Raw genomic sequence first — 20,380 nt, 5'->3', positions numbered from 1 at the left:
CACTTGTAAGTCAGTGGGTAATCCTAGCACTTACATGACCTTTGGTCCATGAAATCTCACTTGAGATTTGCAGGATCAGCATAGATGTGGATAAAGATGGTAATTTTTCAAACACCTGAAAATTCTTTGACTTTACACTTAAAATCCTCTTGAGATGGCAGGACTGCAGCTACTGAGAATTCTTTAATTCTCAGTTGGGTGTTGTGTGCATCAGAGCCTTGCTGGTCATTCAGCCATACTTGTCTCTCCTATAGCTGCTCTGATACCAGCTCTTCAGCTGGCCTGTGTAGTTTGTGGCAATGGCCAGAACCTGCTGAGCAAGACCTTTAAAATAATAACAGTAAAGAAATAAATCTGTTGCTGTAGTCATTCTTAATATCTCTTTCCAGCAATCCAGTCTTTGAGAGGTTTCAATTTTAATCTTAATTTCATTATGTTGATGGCAGTGGAAGACAGATTTTGAATTATACTGTCAGTCTGAACACTGCAGTGAAGCTTTCTTTGCATTTTTTCCCTTAACCTGGGTATTGCTTATCCAGTGTGATACAGGGAATGCCCCTGTTTTCAGCACATTCTTCAGAGTACCTAAGGACCAACAGCTGCTGCCCGTGTAAAACTGCAGGAGAAATCCAACTCTGAAGATAGCCAGGGAAGCACTGATTTTAGCACAGTGTCAGGAAATATCTTCTGAAATCTGAAATGTCAGTAGCAGTGACAAAAATGGCCCTGTGAGCTCACATAAATTCGTGTTGAACAGTTGTATGTATTGCAGATGGGGTTTAAGGCTAGAAAGCCTGTCTTTGGATGTTGTGTTAGTCTGACTACTATTAATCCTTACACAAATGAAGATAAACTAAGTAGGAAAATGAATGCATCTTCTCAGCTACATTATGGTGTTCTTACTAGACTAAGACTGTTCACATTTTTACTGTCTGGTTACCTGTAAAACCATTTTGGAGCTGAAGCAGTAATATGCATTCAGCAGAGACATGCACTGAGCTTTTTTCCCCTGGTCTCTTGTAGGTTTCAGGAGATGTGCTATAAGGCTTACCTAGCAATTCGGCAGCATGCCAACCTCTTCATCAATCTTTTCTCCATGATGCTTGGCTCAGGAATGCCAGAACTGCAGTCCTTTGATGATATTGCTTACATTCGAAAGACCCTTGCATTGGACAAAACTGAGCAGGAGGCTCTTGAGTACTTCATGAAGCAAATGAATGATGCTCACCATGGTGGCTGGACAACTAAAATGGACTGGATCTTCCACACAATAAAGCAACACGCTTTGAACTGAACTGACAGCAAAGAAAACAAGAACTGATACCCCACTTTGTGGGTACTGCACTGTTAATACCCGTTAGCAGCAAAGACTGGTTGCATAGGAATTGCACAAACCATGAACAACATTAGAATTTATGGCAAGAAAAGAAACGAATTGTTCAGACAACTGTTGGAAAATAATGTAAAGCAGGGTTTCAGATAGCACTAAAATTATAAACTTCAAAACTTAAGCTTTAGTACGATGTGTGCAGGGACCTCGACAAATTAGAGAGATGGGCAATCACCAAGTGTATGAAGTTTAACAAGGGCAAGTGCCAGATTCTGTACCTGCAATGGGGCAATCCTGGTTGTTTGTATGGACTGGGGAAGGAGAGGCTGGACAGCAGCTGCAGAAAGGACCTGGGGGTCCTGGTTGATGGCAAGTTGAACATGAGCCAGCAATGCCCTGCAGCCAGGAGGGCCAACCCTGCCCTGGGGGCATCAGGCACAGCATTGCCAGCTGGACAAGGGAGGGGATTGGCCACTCTGCTTGGCACATGGGCAGCCTCACCATGAATATTGTGGGCAGTTTTGGGTGCCACAGTCTAAAAAAAAAAAATTAAGCTATTAGAGAGTGTCCAAAGGAGGGCCACGAGGATGGTGAAGGGTCTGGAGGGGAAGCCGTATGAGGAGCAGCTGGGGTCACTTGGTCTGTTCAGCTGGAGAAGAGGAGACTGAGCTCAGACCTCATCGGGCTCTGCAGCTTCTTCACGAGGGGAAGTGGAGGGGCAGGTACCGATCTCTTCTCTCTGGTGGCCGGTGACAGGACCTGAGGGAATGGCATGGAGCTGAGTCAGGGGAGGTTTAGGCTGGATATTAAGAAAAGGTTTTTCACTCAGAGGGTGGCTGGACCCTGAACAGGCTGCCCAGGAAGGTGGTCACAGCCCCAAGCCTGACAGAGTTCAAGGAGTGTTCGGGCAAGGCTCTCAGAAACGTGTGGTTCCTGGGGTGTCCTGTGCAGGGCCAGGAGTTGGACTCAATGATCCTTGTAGGTCTCTTCCAACTCAGCACATTCTATGATTCGATGATTCGTGTTATGCTGTAGGCTCAAAAAGGTAAACTTGGAAGAATGCTTCCTTTTCTCATTTGATAGGATAAATTAGAAGGAAAAAGAAAACAGTGCTTGTGCGAACGTAAGAGTCCATCACGTCTTACCTTAGATCTGGTACAGCAGGTAGACTATGCTGGATTGTGAAGAATGGAAAGAGAACTCAAGTGAAAGCAAATACTTAAATGCAGCATAGTTTAAAGGGAAGGATTTTGAAGCTCAAAGATCTAAAAACAATAGTGAGAGGACAGTGCCTTTTAAATGTGCTCAGAGGCATGAACATTTTTGGGATTTGGGTGGCCCTTCGATTTCTGGGTCCGTCATCTGCACAGTTTCTGAAAGCAGTAGGAAATAGGCCCACTCAGTATGGTGTTTCTTCTGCTCAGTATTTCAAGGTGTGCAATTCATACTTTCACAAAGAAACTCCCTATCATCCCCAAAAACTGACTAACCTGGAAATTGAATGGTCAGAATTGGGTTTAGTGCAACAGAGAGCTGTAGTGTTCATCTTAGGTTTGCTTTAATCTAACTTGAACTGAATAGATTTTTTTCATACATGTTTTCCAGAACCTAAAGAAAGGTGAGTTATTAAAATTATTGAAAGATTATTTTTTTATAAAGGCTATTTATATAATAGGAACTATTATTAATATATATTCTTTATTTACATGATTTGTCCAATATTAACTCTCTTAATTTTGCAACCCAGTTCTATCTGTCCAAGACTCCCGTTTTCATTAACGTCACTGAAGGTGACCAGACATACTCCTAGGACCAAATTCAGCCCTAGTGAAAGAGGACACAAGTACCAGTGAAGTAGTGGGAATATACCCACCAAAGCCAGAGGTGAACTTGGCCTAAGTCTCTGAAAATTTTTGGGAATCACTCTTCACATTACTGAAGCGATATGCTGGCTATTCCAAGAATGCTCATTTAAACCCTCAAAATTTGGGTCTACCATTTCTCCTCTTTCTTCCTCCCTTGGAAGTGGTTGTTGAATCCAGTAAGATACATCAGAAATAGCAATTTAGATTTTCAATATGATCAATAATTAGCAGTTCAGCAGACAGATATGTTGGCTAGCTCGAAGCATGTGGAGTTACCAAACATTTTATAGCTTTGTCTGTTTTGTGCGTGTGTGTAATATATATTTGTAAATCTAGTTCTTGTCCTTTATCACAATTACAATGTGTGCAATCAATGAAATTGGCACCATGTTTTGAAACTGTTCAGAGTACCGAGGATTTCAGATTGCCCTTATGCACAACTTCAGGTAGGACTGTTTTTCTAATTCCTAAACAGGTTTTTTTTAAGTTAATGAAGCCCATAATAGTTCTGCGGGTGACGTTCACCCTGACATTTTAAACTTGCTAGATTGGCAGCACTTGAATTTCAGAGGTTTGGGGTTTTTGGGGGTTCAGCTTGTTCACTTGCAAACACGCACCGAGGTGCCACTCAGAAAGTGCAATACCACGTGTAATATAAAATATGCTGACAGTTGGTGTTAGATTAGAATATAAGCATATAAATAAACTGTACTTTGTGCAGGCTGTACTGATGAGGTAATGAGTGGTTGGCTTCATTTAGCAAATTGTAATATATTAAAAATGTGCAATCAAGTACGTTATGAAAGACTTCGGGGATTGTAAAGCCAAGGCTTTGGTGTTTCAAGACACTTTCAAAGTCGGGATCCTGCAGCTGATTACTGCACTCACGGATACTTGATGTTGTGGGGGGAAACCTGGTTTTGTGAAAACTACAGAAGCTCCGAGAATACTATGGGAAATGTGAAGTTTTATTTCCTTAGCTCTCTGAAATATTTTGGAGTAGTCCAACAGACATCCCATTGCTCTGTTTATTGACTGTTACATATTCCTTTTTGTTCGTATGAATATTTTAACTCCAGCTAAGCTTGGTTGTACTTTCTAGAGTAAAGCTACCCTGTATCTATTACTTTGCAGTCAACACACAATAATGGTTTAGCTCTTAAAATTGGTTAGTTTCAGTTTAAGTTTAGTTCACAAAATCTGAAACCCTGTTGGCTATAATTATTAATTTAACTGAGTAAAACTATTGCACAGACATCACATTAGGTGCTATATTATCCATATTTATCTGGTGTTGAAACAATGCTTTACCTCGTTTATGCAAGAAATGGTCAGCCTTTTCCAGCCTGGGTGAAAAGATTAACTCAAATTTATCAGATGTTATGAGGCCAAATTTGTTTGTACTTTGCCCCTTCCTAGCCCTTCTGTAAATATGACTATAAATGTCTTTCAGTTCAAGCACAGTATTCTGCACCCTTTTTGCCCAGACAGAGAGGTATGAGGAGTCAGGCTCTGTTTCCAGAAGCTACTGCAATTAAATATTGTGCATAAGCTGTAGCAGTTATTATGAGAATCAAATAGTAAAAGAAAGGAAACTTCAGAGTGGTACAGACATAATACAGTTCAGAGTAATTGTAGCCTTTCAACAGATTTTTTAAAAAGTAGGAGAAGATCCTGGGCTTTAACCAGTTCTTTGCATAACCAGGATGGGCATTTGAAAAACATTCTGCCAGTGTTTCACAGAAAACAACAATCCTTTTCTCAGCTTCAAAGTGTTGAACCCTAATTACTGTATCCTGTCACGGCAGTTCCGTGCTGATGTAATTCACTGAGGATAGTGGAGGCACTGTTTGCTTACCCTGGTGGAAATGAGAGGATGTCATCTGCTCTCAGTATCAGAAAGAAGATCTGCTTACACACCATGAAAGCACTTGTAACTGAGTCCTAGATTTTTACAGAAATAACTTGGAATTTGGCTTATTTTTAACTATTCCCACTTCACAGGGATTTGAAAATGCTCGCTTTGTTCTGGGAATCAGCTGCACAAAATACTAAAGTAGTTTATTGTGGGCTTGAATTGAATCTGGGCACCTTGCTCCTGCAGAACTTCCTTGTAAGACTGCCAGAGCAAGCAGCCCAGGACTGGGCCATGTATTTTATCACAAAGCATCAGGAAATGGTGTTTTAGTGAAATAAAATTTAAAACCAGTAACTTTTTCAGCTGTGAAACTGTGTTTGATATAATGACCGAACAGGCTGCTGCATATTAGTTTTACCTAGAATTACATTCATTGCTTTCCTAAAGAGTAGCAGAAAAAGTACCTGTACTGATTTTATATATGCATATGTCTTTATCTGAAAAGGTGCATTAGCAGTTTTTTCATAGGTGAAACAGACTTCCAGTATAATTTTTAATTTTTTTTAAGAAGGCTTTTAAATAAAACCAAAATTGTAAGTGGTTTGGTATCTTGTGGAAAAGACATGAGCCCACATATTGAGGACAATATAGAAATTACCAGGTTTGTAAGAATTTTGTATATGATTACCCTGCTGTCGGTGGTTTGGCAAGTTGTTTGTGGGGTTTTATGCCAACTTTCCTTTTTCTGTAAAGTATTAAATGCCCTTCAGTGGTCAGTAGCCCATGTTTGTTCACAATTTGAAGGTATTGTCTTTGCTTTGTCATATAACTGGCATGTTCAAATGTCTGTTCTTAATAGTAATTATGAATTCCTCCTGTTTTGCATGTCTGTACAGGTTGCAGACCTGGGCTGGACCCATTCAAAAAACAAATATCAGAAAAGCCACTTGAAATTACTATTTTTGTTGATGTCTTTGACATCCTGAAAATACTTCAAGTTAATGAAAATGGTGTGGTATTACAGAAAGAATTGTAACTTGCTGCTTCTAGGATTTTTTTTAACTTCTTTCACTTGTTTTAGTTTTACTTGAATGGAAGAACCACACTTGTTTTTTAAAAACACTATATAGCTGTGGATGTTGTTGCAGATTGTTGAATCCCAATTTAATTTTGCAATACATGTTTCATACAAATAATGGATTTGCATCTTTTTATTTTGTGCTGGAAGTTGTCTCAGTTTAGGTAAGGCTCTATCTGTCCAAAGTGATGTGTAGCTCACCACCCCTGCAGCTGGTGTTGGTTTGGGATTTTTCTTTGATTAGTTTTACTGTTTTTTAAAATCTGTTTTAATGAAGGGAATACATTTGCATACACTAACCAAACCTATAGGTGCTCTGCTCTTTGAGAAATTCTGATTTCACTTCATGCTGATACAACACTCACTTCATCAGAATCGCTCTGGATTCACAACAGCATATGAAATCAGAATTAGGCTTTCTGTATATCAGAGCTCCAGATTATTTATTCCTGTGATTCATTATGAAAGGTTCTCATAACAAGAGGAATGTTTAGTAGCAGCTCAGTTAAACACTTAATAATTTTACTTTGAAATAGTCTTTATTAACAAAGTAGTCTTTTCAGCTCTCCAAAATTATAGTAATCTTGTCTACAGTTTGTTTCATTCCTGACACTTCAGTATTTTTGTTCCTTGCTAGCTTAAATGTTTCCTCTTCCTACTCTTTTGTAGCATACAGACTTGTTGAAGTCACACTCAGGAAAAATCATTGTTCTTCATTTGCCATTCAGTGTTCTGGACTTCTGAGCTTTATGGGAGAGACTCTGAAAAGTCTGAGGTCTTGCTGTGTTAGTGCTCCTGACTCTAAGCCAGAGGTGAATCCCTCTGTCCCTTCTCTTCTCTCTCCAACACCCCTCTGGGACATGCCCAGAGCATAAGAACATCATAAAATATTTGTATGAGAAGATCAATTGAAGCAATGTTCTGCCTGTACTTTGAAGTTAGTGTCCCCACTGGTTTGTGTAAGTGTGTTTTAAGTGTCCTTACTGTCACTTCTGTATGTGATGCAATATTCCTGCGGCAGAAGGAAGGCAAAAAATACACTATTCTGTCTTGATTCTTTTTGAAATTCTGGTGCCTGATTCCCAGTAGTTATTAAACTGCTTCAGGAGCCATTCAGTTCAGTGTAACTGCATCCATTTTGTTAGGCTCCTGTTCCAGTAATAAATTTAATCACAGCTAAACCTGACTTAATTGTATTGCTGAAGTTACTGAAAACCTAAATCAGACAGAAGCTGGTTTTTTTTTTTCAAGAACCTTTATGTCTGTTGTAGTTTAGTTAATTCTTGTGAGCCAAAATATGGATATTCATAGTTGGAATCTCATTCTGCCTTGTTTCTTTAACTATTTTTAATCTACTTTCAGGCTTTATTAATAATGTTCTATATCCTGAATTATCAGCTGTCCCAGGCTGTCCAGAATTGTCTTACTGTTTTATTTGGGGCTGGGAATAGAAAAGGAATAGATAATTCTTCTTGTCTTATAGGAGCTGTGGTCCAAATTCTTTATTTCTCATGTGAAGATAAATGTGTAATTCATTATCTGGGAGTATCATCCTTTCTCTTTGCCCCTGGCACCTCTTCAAGTATTTACTGTGAATATCCACTACACTTTAAAAATCTACTTCCCTGGTGGAGAAAAGGGCTTTAAATATATATGGCTGCAGATTGAAGTCCTGAATTCTCGGGCTTGAAATTTTGTAAGTATTGTTGCCATTGTAAATGGCAACACAACTGCAGAATTTTCACAGACCATTGAGGCTGGCAAAGACCTTTGGAGTTCATTTAGCCCAGACACCCTGTTCAAAGCAGGGTCAGAATAGAACAGGATGCCCAGGACATTGTCTAGCTGGGTTTAGAGTCTGTCTGAGAAAGAGGAATTGGCAATCAATCTTTTTTTCATAATGTTTATATGAAATATCTTCTCTTTCATTGCCTGATGCCCTTTCAGCGGTCACTGAGAAAAGCCTTGCCTGTCTTTATTCCTCCCTATCAAGTATTTATGTACATTGACCAGATGCCCCCTGGGCTTCCTCTTTGACCAGGATACCAATCCCAGCTCTCTCAGCCTCCTCTCCTGTCCTTTATAGCCCTTCATGAACCCATTCCAGTACATCCACATCAGGTTTGTCCTGTGTCCCCAGTGCTCCAGGTGTGGCCTCACCAGTGCTGAGCAGAGGGGCAGGGGGAAGGCTCCCCTCCCTTGACCTGCTCTTCCTAAGGCAGCCCAGGATCCTTTTGGCATTTTGGGTAAATAGAGCCCAGGAGGGTGTCAGCTCTTGATGCTTCTGTGTAACTTCATTGAAGCTGGGAGCAGTTACCTGTCTGCATCAAAGGGAAAGTTAAAACCCCCACCAGTGCTTCAATTATCTTTTAAAAATGAGACAATTACCTTTGAAATAACCACTACTGGGGCAGGGGGGGATGTTGCCGTGTGTGTGTCATTCTGTGATAAAGGTCTGTGGTAAAGTAGGTAGAAAGCAAGACATTTTTAGTAATAATGGGCCAAAAAGTATTTAAGATGCAGCAAGATGCATGTGTCGTCATACTGAGAATAGTCTTGCAGTACTTTAAATAAAAAATACCACAACCCCTTTTTTAACCCTTCTGCTGTGCTACTCAAGTAATAAAAGTTTGGCCTGTGATACGTATTGTAGTTCATATTCATGGGAAACTGTAAAAAGTCTGCTTTTTATTTATCTTCGCGGTCTGTATCATGCTGTTTATTAAAAAAAATACTTTTGTTTGGTTTTTATCACACTTTTGAGTGTTAATGTATATACTAACAACTAAATTAAAATGATATGGTTGGTACACTTGTGAATTGTGAAGCGAGAATTTAAGGAATATTCAGTCTCTGTGTGTGATTTGGTGTTGCAGCTCTGCCTTTGAAAAAGGCTAGGAGAAAGGAAATGGGAATTGCATACCTCAGTTAATTTGGGGGGAACAGAAATAGAATTTGCATTATTTAGGGGTGAAAAGTCCAATATGCATGTGGCATTTGTTCTTGTAAACGCTGATCCTCAAAATAAGTAATTTTATTTTAGTTTTAGACGTGGGCTGTAAAAAGCTGTGACAAGAGAGATGATGTTACTGAAATGTTTCAGCTGGATGGTTTACAGTCCCTGCTAAATCCATCTGGTTTTGAAAAATATGCTTTATGCTTTCATTACCAAAATTATAATTTAAAAAAACAAACAAACAAGGTTATATTTTTGTATCCAATACTAATTTTGAAAGAGTGACAAACATATTTGGGGAAATTTCTCACTGGCAGTATAAGAGCATGAGGCTGCAAAGGAACTCCTCTGGACATGTTGGCCTACTTTGGACTCCAGTTGCTAACAAAGGGAAGGATTTGAGTTCTCTTGTGAGGATTTCACCTTTTTTTTTTTCTTTTTGGAGGGATGAGGCAAGTGTCAGGGGTTTTAATCAGGCTCCTTCAAAACATTTTTGTTCCCAGTCAGCTCTAAACTTTGTACAGTGGTCAGTTCTGTTTCAGGTCACAGTGCCCAGCTCTGAGAAGGGCTGTGTTCCACCAAGTGCCCAGTCTATGCTGGATCAACTTTATAATAAAAGATGGACATCATCATCCTTATATTTATTTTGAAGCTTCAGTGGAGCTCTGATCTGAAAAGTATGGCTGGGGGTTTGGAACTAGCTACTTCAGTAACATGAACTAACAGGTTAAACTTGTGTTTATTATTCATAAGGTGAGATTTACCTTTCCTAATAACTATGAAATGGTTGTGAGTGGTTACAACTGTGTGCTAGTTGCACAGGATGGTTCAGGATAAGAGCATCATCAGCTCTTGTTCAAATACAAATTTTAGACTACTGCCATTTAGTGCCAGGGAGTGGTTTTTGTGGTAGTTCTAAGTCTAAACATGAAAAAATCACAGAAAATTTGCAAAATAATGCTGGTGAAACAAGAAGGATTTGCAGTGTGGGCAGTTTGCTTCAGCATGGGAATCTCAGTAAACCCTCCTGATTTTATGCTCAGAAATCAGTCTGTTTTCCAGCCTGCCTTGGAAGGACTCAATCTGAAGCCTGAACCCATGTAACAAAAAAGCAAAGAACGTGATGCTAGACAAGATATGTCAAGTAACCTCCTACATGTCCTTTCAAACACTAACAAATCTACCTCCAGTGAAGATTATCCTCATGAGCTATGCTAACAGCGTTCATTGAAGAAAGGGTTTATCCCATGCTTATTTTGGTCAGGATACATCCCCAGTAATTGAAATGAGCATCATCTATGTTGCCCCTTTAAACATGAATGTGAATATCGCATAGGCTTTTCTGTATTTTCATTTGGAATCTGTTCTGACTGATTAAAACCTCACTCAGAGCTCTCTCAACATCCCAAGCACGTGGTGGTTTAGAAAACAAGACTCATTTAGGCTTTTCTCTCTAAAGCATTGATAGCTCTGTTTGATGCGTGCGACTTTGAACTCCATCTGCAGCTTCAAAGGGGATCCTCCTCAGATGTTTTTCTTTCACTTAAAGCCTTGTCTTTTTATCTGACATAAGTGGTGTTGGGCTGTGCTGCTTTGGGTGGAGAATAAATCAGTCAAAAGGTACAGAAGATGCTTTGGTCCGCCTGAGTTTGCCTCACAAGCAGGACTGAATTCAAAGCAAAGGCTTGGGCTTGGGTTTGGGTTTTTTTCCCCTCTCCCTTTTGCTATGTATGGATTTTAGGTTCTCAACACTGCCCTCCGCTGGGAACTGGGGAAAGTGCTTTCCTGGAACACTTGTATGGAAAATATTTCGGTGAATAGAGGGAGAAGTATGTGGCATCTGCCCATTTGGGTGGCTATAGCCAATTTATGAGACCTTTACCACAAGCTGACCTGGGGAAACCTCAGCAACCATGGCTGGAAAAAAAAAGCAGAGAACAAACTGAACTGGGAGACCAGGAACTTGTTTGATTGGTAACTCCGTGCAGGAAATCATAGACATACAACATTTATTTAATGTCTGAGGGCTCAGCAGTGTGCCAGCAAAAGGACACCTTTAGTCCTGTTTTGCTGCTTACCACCAAAACTCCTGTGTGATCAGAGGATGAAGCTCTTTCCATCTGGCTCTAAGCAAATGACATTACCCTAAAGGCATGTTTCCAGCCTCAGGACAAAGGCTAAAGATAGGATTCTATAGACAGAGTAAGTCCAGTTTCATCTGCCAGATAATGAATAAAACTAAGGCCCGAAGCAGGGTATAGTTTCTTTTTTCACTAATCAGTGGAGCAACACCATTAGGGATATTGTGGATTCTCTGCTAATTCAAAAGTTTTTCTTAGAAGTAGTCAGGCTAAGCCAGAGCAAAACATATCAATGAATAAAATGCTTAGCAAAATTCCATAAGTTATTTTAAGTCATGGAAATAAGGGACTGTAGTGGCCTCCCTAATGTCTTCAAAATTAATGAGGTTTTGGTGGTTTTTTTTTTTAATAGTAAGATGCTCTTTGGAGTGTTCTGCTTTGTGAGCCAGTACAATTTGGTGCTTTTTCCTGTGGCATGATAAAAAGTGAAGACGAAATCAGCAAAAAGGGATGTGATTATAAATTTTGAAAAGGGAGAGTTGCTTACTTTAATTTTCAACCCCTTATTTATACAAATTTCAGAGCATCATTTGGAATTGTTAGTTTTTGAAGGGACCTCTGGAGATCATCCAGTCCAAGGCACCTGGAGCAGGTAACACAGGAACATGTGCAGGTGGGTTTGGAATGTCTCCAGAGAGGGAGAATCCACAATCTCCCAGGGCAGCTGTTCCAGTGCTCTGCCACCCTCAGTGTAAAGACGTTTTTCCTCGTGTTGAGGTGAAACTTCTTGTGTTTTACTTTATGGCCATAGCTCCTCGTCCTGTTGCTTGGACCCACCAAAAAGAGTCTGGCCCCATCTTCTGGCCCCTGCCTTTGAAATATTTCCGCGCTTTGATGAGATCCCCTCTCAGCTGTCTCTTCTCCAGACTAACCAGGGCCGGTCCTGCAGTCTCCTCTCAAGAGATGTCAGACCCCTCCTCACTTTGTGCCTCTGCTGGATCCTCTCCACTAACTCCTTGTCTCTCTTGTACGTATATATTCCTTTCTTGCACTGTTTATATTTACGATACACTTTATATTGATTCTCCTATACAGTAGCTCTAAGGGACAGCTTCTACATTGACACAAAAAGTGAAGTTGAGCTTTATGAGGTTCCGGCTTTGACGTGACCCTCTCATTTGTGTAAAACCTGAGCGCTGACACTGTTCTGAAGCAGGCTTACATGCTGCCAGCTGCCTTACAAGCCCTGGACGAGGCCTGTCGATGAAAACGCGGCTGTGCCGACGCTCTCGGCTCCAGATGAAATATAAACCAAAGGTTTATTTAGGCCCCTCGCCGTCGCTGTGGCGACGCCCGTGAGGCGGCTCCCGCGGCCGGCAGGGGGCGCTGCGGGCGGCGGCCGCTCGCCGCTTTCCCGCCCCTCGCCCGCGGAGCGGCCGGGCCGGGCCGGGCCCGCGCCGAGCGGGGCGGGCGGAGCGGCCGCGCCGGGCCCGGGAGGAGCGGAGCGGCGCCGGCGGCCGGCAGGTGAGTCCCGGCGGCAGCGCCCGGGGAGCCGCCCGTGCCCCGGCCCCGCCGGGGAGGTGAGCTGTGGCTCACGGCCCGGCCCGCGGCTGTCCCGGTGCGGCCCCGGGCCGGGCCCTCTCCCGCCGCCCGGGCGGGATCGCGGCCTCGCTCCTGCCCGCGGTGCCGCCGGGGCGGAGCGCTGCCTCCGCCGCGCTCCCGCCGCACGTTCCCCCCCGTGCGGCCTCCGCGCAGGCCGCGCCGCCCCCGGGCGCATCGGGATCCCCGTTCTCGGGGCCTGGATCCCGCTCGTCAGGGCCAGGGAAAGCCGCTGGAATAGACGAGCCCGCCTTGCTGCCCCGCGGTCCGATCCGTGGAGAAAAGGTTGAGCTTTTCAAGCGCGTACCTGGGGTGAGACTTGCGGAGGCAGTGCGCTGTCGGTTCTTCCCTTGCAATCACAGAAAACGGTGAGGGTACTGATACTTCTAGATCATGATATAACGTTAGAATCTATGATTTTTCCATCCCTTGAAATAAAATTTTAGTTCAGAAAATATTTAATCTCAGGAAAACAAGAGCTGACTTGATCAGGGCCCTGTTTTCCTCCTTTCACGCCTGGTGCATGGCACTGACTGCAGAAGATCCTGGGCCCGCAAGTGCTCTTCAATTATGGCAACCCACATCACGTTCCTTGTTCGCAGCCTTTTCTTCTTCAAGGCCGTTTGTCCCGTATATAGCTCAAGTATTTGTCTTTCGTTTCCAAATATTTTTCTGCTCTCAGGAGCTGCCAAGTGCAGCAAAAGCCAACTAACCTGAGACAAAAGAAAAAGAAATAGACCAGTATCCACGTTACTAATTTTGATGCTCTAAATCAAAATTAATATCAACTTCTTGTGTTGCTTTCTAGCTTCGATTTCCATAGATTCATTCTTTGTAGTGTTTGTATCACTTGTCTCTGATTCTGTCTTTTTTCTATTTTGTGCTAAAGTTTTAAGTGGTTTAAAATGCTATCACTCCATAGGTGAAATCCTCTTGAGCTGATGCATTCACTACATTTGGAAGCTGTACAGCTATTAGCTTAGCTGCTCTGCTTCCTGATACTGAAGAGTCTAGGATTTTTTGGTAAGAGAGCATGAATGTGTTAGTATTTTAAACACTAAAACTTGTTTCTGAAGGGCTCTGCCTCAGAATGTCCTGTCCCTGACAAAAAGGGTGCTGCAGGGAAGGCTTGTAGATTACCCTGAGTGCTGGAATACCTGGAGTTCTCACTTGTCTGTCTTTAGGGTGAATTTTCTTTTCCTCCAGGAATGTGAAACTGGACTTCAGCAGTTGTGTGCATTTGGTGGGTTCTTAACTGTATCAAAATGGGCTGAGGAGCAAGAGGGGGGAGTAGGAAAAAACTTTTGTATTTGATATGCAGATTTTCAAAATGCTTGTATTGTTCCATAACGTTCTGAAGGATAAACGAGATACAAACAAGTCTAGTTCTTTAATGTTTTTACTTTACAGTTCATGTAGACTGTTCAAAATGAATGAACATCCTAAAAAGAGGAAAAGGAAGACTCTGCATCCTTCTCGTTACTCAGGTCAGTCTAGAGCTTGAGTTTTGTACACTTGAGTAAGTTGAACTTTTTTTCTCAGAATAACTTTAAAAGAACGGTCCACATGTGCCAACACATGGCAAAGCAGTGACCTGAAGGGTGGGATAAGAAATCGTGGCTTGAAGGGGCAGCACCCACTCTGCAGGCTCCTTTGTTGGGCCACTTGGAGCCAGTGCACCTGAAGGGTTTGTTCTGTACTCCCTGCACGTGGGGGAACTGGCTTTAGCTGCAAATGAAGGTGATTCTGCTTCCACAGAGGGGAGGAATTCTGTAAAAGTTGGGGTAGGGGTAGAGAGGAGTGTTCAGACTGAACAGATGACACACTGGTCAATGTCCTCAGTGGGAGCAGAGACCTGATACTCCAAACATCAGGGCAGCAGCTGCAAGGTGTCTATCACAACAGGAATTCTTCCAAAATAACGAGTAAAAATGTGAAAAGAATTTTGATGAACATGAAATACATCTGTAGCTACAACAAGACATGAGTACCTAAACATTTTTTGTTGATGTTTTGGTTTAGATTCTTCAGGTGCAAGCAGATACATAGACAACAGTGGCATTTTTTCTGACCACTGCTATAGCGTCTGTTCCATGAGACAGCCAGATGTAAACAGAGGTAAGACTATGTTTTGGGGTCTTGTTCTGCAGTTCTTTAATGTGTCATGTTCCTATTCATAGAAGCAAATAGAATACACAATGTATAGCTGGTGATTTCTGAGCGTCCTTGTGATCAGTTGTGCCTTAGACTGGTGGGAGGCTGTTCAATTGTTACAATTGAAATACAGTTTTCAAATTAGAAAAAATGACAACAAAAAGACCCTTCAATTTTACATTTATAATGGTGATTAAAGTACCTCAAGTACTTACCGTCTAGGTAACAAAGTTGATGAGCTCAGATGGAAACAGTTGCATTGAATTGTAATTGTACCTGGCAATACAAAAGGCTTTTTTATAAAATATCCAGTAGTGGGTGGAAAGTTAGAGTAAATGAGATGGTGGATTTTTAGTGTGTTTATTTTCACTTTAATAATTAACCATAAAGTCTGCAGAAGTTTTAGAAAGTATCATATTTTAAAATGTAATGTTCAGAAATATTAAAGAATATGTTTTTAAGTTGTGTCTTTTAAATGTAATGTTTAATTTAAGGATTTTAAGTTTTTTTCTGTATAATCAGCTGCCTCTTTTCTGCTGAAATCTTCTAGACAGAGTTGCTACTTTTTGAATTTGTTTTTCTTTGCATGTATGGAAATAATTTTCAAGGTATTTTTTGTTACTTTTTTAAATGCAGGTTATAATGTGCTTAGTAGATAACGATAAATTCATGCAAGTAGAATAAATAAATAAATAAATAAATAAATCAGATCTATGACTAAATCAAGGAATCAAGATGATGTGACAGATGATGACAAGGAGATGCTTCCCTCCCCTTTGCAGGTAGATTCCAGAGTCCTGTGCAGAGCCTGGACACGGATGATGACGGGAGCCCGGTGCACGCCGGGAGCTCTCACTGGAGCGGGGCACACTCCAACCTTGGCATGCACTGTACAGACCCTAAAAGGAAGGATAAAGGTAAAGGTCAGTGTGTTTGCAGATGAGGTGCTGGCAGGTTGGAGAGCACAGCTGCTGCTGGCTTTTCATGTGACTTCCTTGTTTTGACAGAAATGGTGAAGGATTTATAGTTTCTGGAATTGTTTTGTTAGCTGAATATACAGCGTAGTGTGGCAGGGGAAAAGTAACTGGTCTTTGGATCTGAAAGCTGCTGCAGCTGGCTGAAAAGTTAAAAATGGGCCCAGGTGTTTTGTAGTGGGTTTTTTCCAACCTTCTATTCTGTATTTTCTTGTGCAGATAAAGGTACTAACAATGGAATGTGCAGAGACTTATGTGACTCACCTATATTCAGTGACAGCCCCACAGAAGAAGAGAAACCTCTAGATATCCAAACCGTAGAAATTTCTACAACAGAAGTGAATGCTGTAGAAGTTCATGATATAGAAACACAGACTGTGTCACCTGAGAAGCTGGAAGCTGAGGACCTTGAGGAAATCCCTCTGGAGACATGTAAAATCTTTGAGAAGAACCAGGCTTTGAATATCACAGCTCAACAGAAATGGCCCTTGCTGAGAGCCAACAGCAGCGGCTTGTACAAGTGTGAGCTCTGTGAATTCAACAGCAAGTACTTCTCTGATCTGAAGCAGCACATGATCCTGAAGCATAAGACATGTACAGAAACTCACGTCTGTAAAGTTTGTAAAGAAAGTTTCTCCAGCAAAGTACAACTCATTGAACACGTAAAACTACACGAGGAAGATCCGTACATCTGTAAATACTGCGATTACAAAACGGTGATTTTTGAGAATCTGAGTCAGCACATAGCAGACACCCACTTCAACGACCACCTGTACTGGTGTGAGCAGTGCGATGTGCAGTTCTCCTCCAGCAGCGAGCTGTACCTGCACTTCCAGGAGCACAGCTGTGACGAGCAGTACCTGTGCCAGTTCTGTGAGCACGAGACAAACGACCCCGAGGACCTGCACAGCCACGTGGTGAACGAGCACGCCTGCCGCCTCATCGAGCTCAGCGACAGCTACAACAACAAGGAGCGTGGCCAGTACAGCCTCATCAACAAAATCAGTTTTGACAAATGCAAAAACTTCTTTGTGTGCCAGGTGTGCGGCTTTAGGAGCAGGCTGCACACAAACGTCAACAGGCACGTAGCTATTGAGCACACCAAAATATTCCCTCATGTTTGTGATGACTGTGGGAAGGGATTTTCAGGTATGTTGGAATATTGCAAGCACCTAAGCTCTCATTTATCTGAAGGGATTTATTTGTGTCAGTACTGTGAATATTCAACGGGACAGATTGAAGACCTTAAAACACATTTGGATTTCAGGCATTCAGCAGATTTGCCTCATAAATGTACTGATTGTTTAATGAGGTTTGGGAATGAGAAAGATCTTTTAAGTCATCTTCAGATACATGAGACGGTGTGATTGCTTTCTTGCCCTGTAATCAATTTGTTAGAATTGGAATGAATTTCCAGTCACTGGAATGTGATATTAAATACAATTTTAACAGCAATTTTACATTTCTAATGTTTTCATCTTTATATCAGTAAAGCATGTATAGCACTTGGTGTTGTGAATTTCCTTGTCTAGGCATTTCAGTAGGAATAATCACATTTACAGTGTGATGGATCAGATTTTGGGGGGAGGGGCAGTGGGAGTAATTGCATGTTGTGATATCAGTTCTGATGGTCATCCTGATCTTTCATGTCTAGTGTACAAGACCAGCTCTCTTGCGTTTAAAAAGGCACAAAAACAAAGCAAGTACTTAATTCCATGCTTAAATAACCCAACAGTGGTCTCAGTTCCACATCCAGGTGATGTTACCCTGTGTGGCAGCAGGTCTTTGCGCTGGTGTACAGCAATAGCACTGGCCTGCCAAAGATAAGGGTGTTCCAAAAGTTCCCAGGCATGGACATGTCCATACCAGCCTTCATTTCCCACCTCATGGTCCTGATCAGCTTTTTCAATTGTCCTGTTTTTCTCTTGGGATACCTTTCTGACCTCACTGTTGACTTTGTTCCATGTTTAAGTCCCTTCTGTGGGACTGTCCCAACACATGTTGAACACACTCTTCCACACACACACTACACGACTCCCACATGATACTCCCTTCATTTACCCTCAGTTCCTGTCTTTTAATGCATTGAGCAGACCTATATTGCTTGGGTTTGGATTGGATCATGTTCTAATTGCAAAAGGAATTGCAGTGATCCTGCTGAAAATGTACAAAATGAATTTCTAATGTAAAATCCTAATTTAGCTCTCACTGAAATTATGTGTCACCAACCTCTGACTAGAGCAAACTTCTAGTAGTCTATATTATTGTAATAATTCTGTATGTTTATAATTATCTTTCCACCACTAGTAACTTGAGGAATGTTATTTTAACTCTGTAAATTTTAAACTTTTATATATGGGCTTAAAAGACCAGTACATTACAAAATTTTTACTACTCACTCTGAAATTATTTCACACATTTGTTGATATTATATATACACTATCCTGCCATTATAATCATTGGCAGTGAGTTTTTACAGTTCATTCTGTAGCTCTATTTCAAAGTGGATACTTGGACAGATAAAAAAACAAGAGTGGGGTCACTTAGATTATGCTAGATACCACGGTGAAAATACCCATGAATTACTGGTGGACTTCACATTTCTTTCTTCATTGACTGTAAATTTGTAATGTAAGATTGTCTAATGCAAGCTTTGTATAGAGATAATTAATGTATCAGACATTTCTTGATCAGTGAGATTTGGTGTTACCAGCTTCAAGGCATGCAAGGGTATTTGGATTTGGCTTTCAAAGCTACGGATAAAACTTGGCTGAACATTATCAATTAATGGAAGTTCTGATTTCCAGAGGAGTATTTCTGGAAAGTCAATGAACCACTTAGTGTTTATTTTGTTGTGGGAGGCAAGGCCATTTCTGTCACTTTGAAATGTTGATTTACTACTAGATCTTGTGTTTGTCATTGAAAAGGGCAACCTGAGGGTGTCTTGCTGTATTTTATTACTCCCTTGTATAGAGAATGACAGTATCTGTGGTAGAATTGCTGATTTCCTATTTTGAACACATTCTTCCTGGCTGGCTTAAAATGATAGCAATAATACACTTAACAAAACACTAAGATGAATTATTTTCTATATGGAAAATTAATTTTGTTCATAAATCTCAAAGGGGGATTGCTGGTTCTCTGAAAACTCTGCTCCTGCTGATGGCACAGAGGTGGAATGACACAGCTGAGCTCTGGAGAGAAAGCTGCTCTGGGAGACAGTGACAATAAGGAGAAAAAAGGCATTTAAAAATCCCACAAGATAAATAAGGGAGCTTAAGAAGTGTGTATATTTGCATAGACCAACACTGTGTCCCCAGCAGGAAAGGTGGTGTCCTGTGCCAGCACCCAGCCCTGTGACACAGCAAACTTGCTTGTTGACATCAGTAATTTCATGGCTGTCTTTGGGTTGGGTTATTTCTGTTCTCTAAACTGGGAATCAAAACAATACCCCACAGGAATGTTGTGAAGCCGAACCACTCCAAACTGAAATGCAGGGTCTGAAGAGGCATTGTATCCAAGGTCATCTTAGGTTGGATTTTATAAATTAGGGACTAACGTTACTATTTTCTTTTTAGTATCTGTCAGGGAGTAAATGGAAGTGTACAGGAGTAGCATGTCTCATTTTTAAAGGGAACACAAGCACACTGCTAGCTTCCACGTGATCTGCATGTTAATGAAAGTAAGTTAGCAGTAGGAAAAATAGGCAATGAGTCTGCCTAGAGTCTGGAAGGCTGAAAGGCATGGCTGAGCTTGCCGAGGACAGGGAAGACATTTGGGTGAAGCACGTAGGTAGAAGGCGAGTGTTGTGACCGGAGTGCGGCTGCTCTGGCCCCAGCACGGATCTGTCACCCCGAGCACCCCCGGAGCCCGAGCAGCGAAATAAACTCTGGGGACCAGGACTGTGCCAGGATTTACTTTTCTCCTAGGCAGTAAGTAGCAAATTCTGGTTGTTCACTGGTACCTGCAAGGTTCAGCTGTCTCAGGGACAGCATTCCAAGCAGAAGCTATGCAAAATCATGACATTGGTTTTGGTAGTGTTTTGTATCTGTAAGAAATCTGGTTTTGATTCTTTGCTTTTCAGACTCTTGAACAATTAGTTTCGATGTGTGACTCGATTTTAGGGGTATTTTCCAACCTTAACAAATCTGTGTGTCAGATTCCTGGATCATGTTTCTTATTGAGCAGAAGACTTTTTTTTTTTTTATGTGAAAGATTGTTGAATTCAAAACAAAGTTTACATCCCACAAATCATCGCACGATCTCAAAATACAGCCGATTAGTGATCCTCAAATAACGCGTTCTCTAGCATGCTGTTGTCGCCGCTTTTCATTGTGGTTCTCGTTTCCTAGGGCACCAATATCAAACGCACGAGGTCTGGGTGCTGTTTCAGTCCCGAGAGCCCCGAGCGGTGTCACTTTGCGGGTTTATCCAAACCCGCGCCCGGCGATCCCGCCGCTCCCGCCTGGCGATCCCGCCGCTCCC

The 20,380-nt window shown here is 41.6% G+C and overlaps 2 protein-coding genes across 12 annotated transcripts in view; both read left to right on the top strand.

Annotated features, from left to right (window-relative positions):
• PIK3CA (phosphatidylinositol-4,5-bisphosphate 3-kinase catalytic subunit alpha) overlaps window positions 1-4,856 on the top strand; it is a 38,277-nt gene extending 33,421 nt beyond the window's left edge. For all 5 annotated transcript variants that reach the window (XM_066193576.1, XM_066193574.1, XM_066193575.1 and 2 more), the window contains one exon: window positions 1,024-4,856. In XM_066193576.1, the coding sequence (XP_066049673.1) occupies window positions 1,024-1,294 (271 nt within the window). In that variant the 3' untranslated portion in view covers window positions 1,295-4,856. The remainder of the gene's footprint in view (window positions 1-1,023) is intronic.
• Window positions 4,857-12,601: 7,745 nt separating this feature from the next.
• ZNF639 (zinc finger protein 639) lies at window positions 12,602-18,970 on the top strand. 7 transcript variants are annotated; one of them, XM_066193570.1, is made up of 6 exons: window positions 12,668-12,692; window positions 13,690-13,790; window positions 14,178-14,254; window positions 14,790-14,885; window positions 15,704-15,844; window positions 16,115-18,970. In XM_066193570.1, the coding sequence occupies exons 3-6, from the start codon at window positions 14,197-14,199 to the stop codon at window positions 17,260-17,262; spliced, it is 1,443 nt and encodes a 480-aa protein (XP_066049667.1). In that variant the 5' UTR covers window positions 12,668-12,692; window positions 13,690-13,790; window positions 14,178-14,196; the 3' UTR covers window positions 17,263-18,970. The 7 variants fall into 7 exon arrangements, with proteins under 7 accessions (XP_066049668.1, XP_066049667.1, XP_066049664.1 ...); XM_066193567.1 differs by lacking the exon at window positions 12,668-12,692 and adding an exon at window positions 12,763-13,079; XM_066193565.1 differs by lacking the exon at window positions 12,668-12,692 and adding an exon at window positions 12,763-13,135.
• Window positions 18,971-20,380: the final 1,410 nt, after the last annotated feature.

Source organism: Chamaea fasciata, unplaced genomic scaffold, assembly GCF_029207755.1.
Source record: "Chamaea fasciata isolate MVZ Bird 193981 ecotype frontalis unplaced genomic scaffold, bChaFas1.0.hap1 SCAF_11, whole genome shotgun sequence".
NCBI classification, from domain to species: Eukaryota; Metazoa; Chordata; class Aves; order Passeriformes; family Sylviidae; genus Chamaea; species Chamaea fasciata.
This window is presented reverse-complemented; position numbering and strand designations above follow the sequence as displayed.

Coding starts and splice junctions, on each gene's coding strand:
- ZNF639 (XM_066193564.1), top strand. CDS start 14,161: ATGTTTTTACTTTACAGTTCATGTAGACTGTTCAAAATGAATGAACAT. Junction 14,255..14,789: donor GCATCCTTCTCGTTACTCAG/GTCAGTCTAGAG, acceptor GTTTTGGTTTAG/ATTCTTCAGGTGCAAGCAGA. Junction 15,845..16,114: donor AAGGAAGGATAAAGGTAAAG/GTCAGTGTGTTT, acceptor TTTCTTGTGCAG/ATAAAGGTACTAACAATGGA.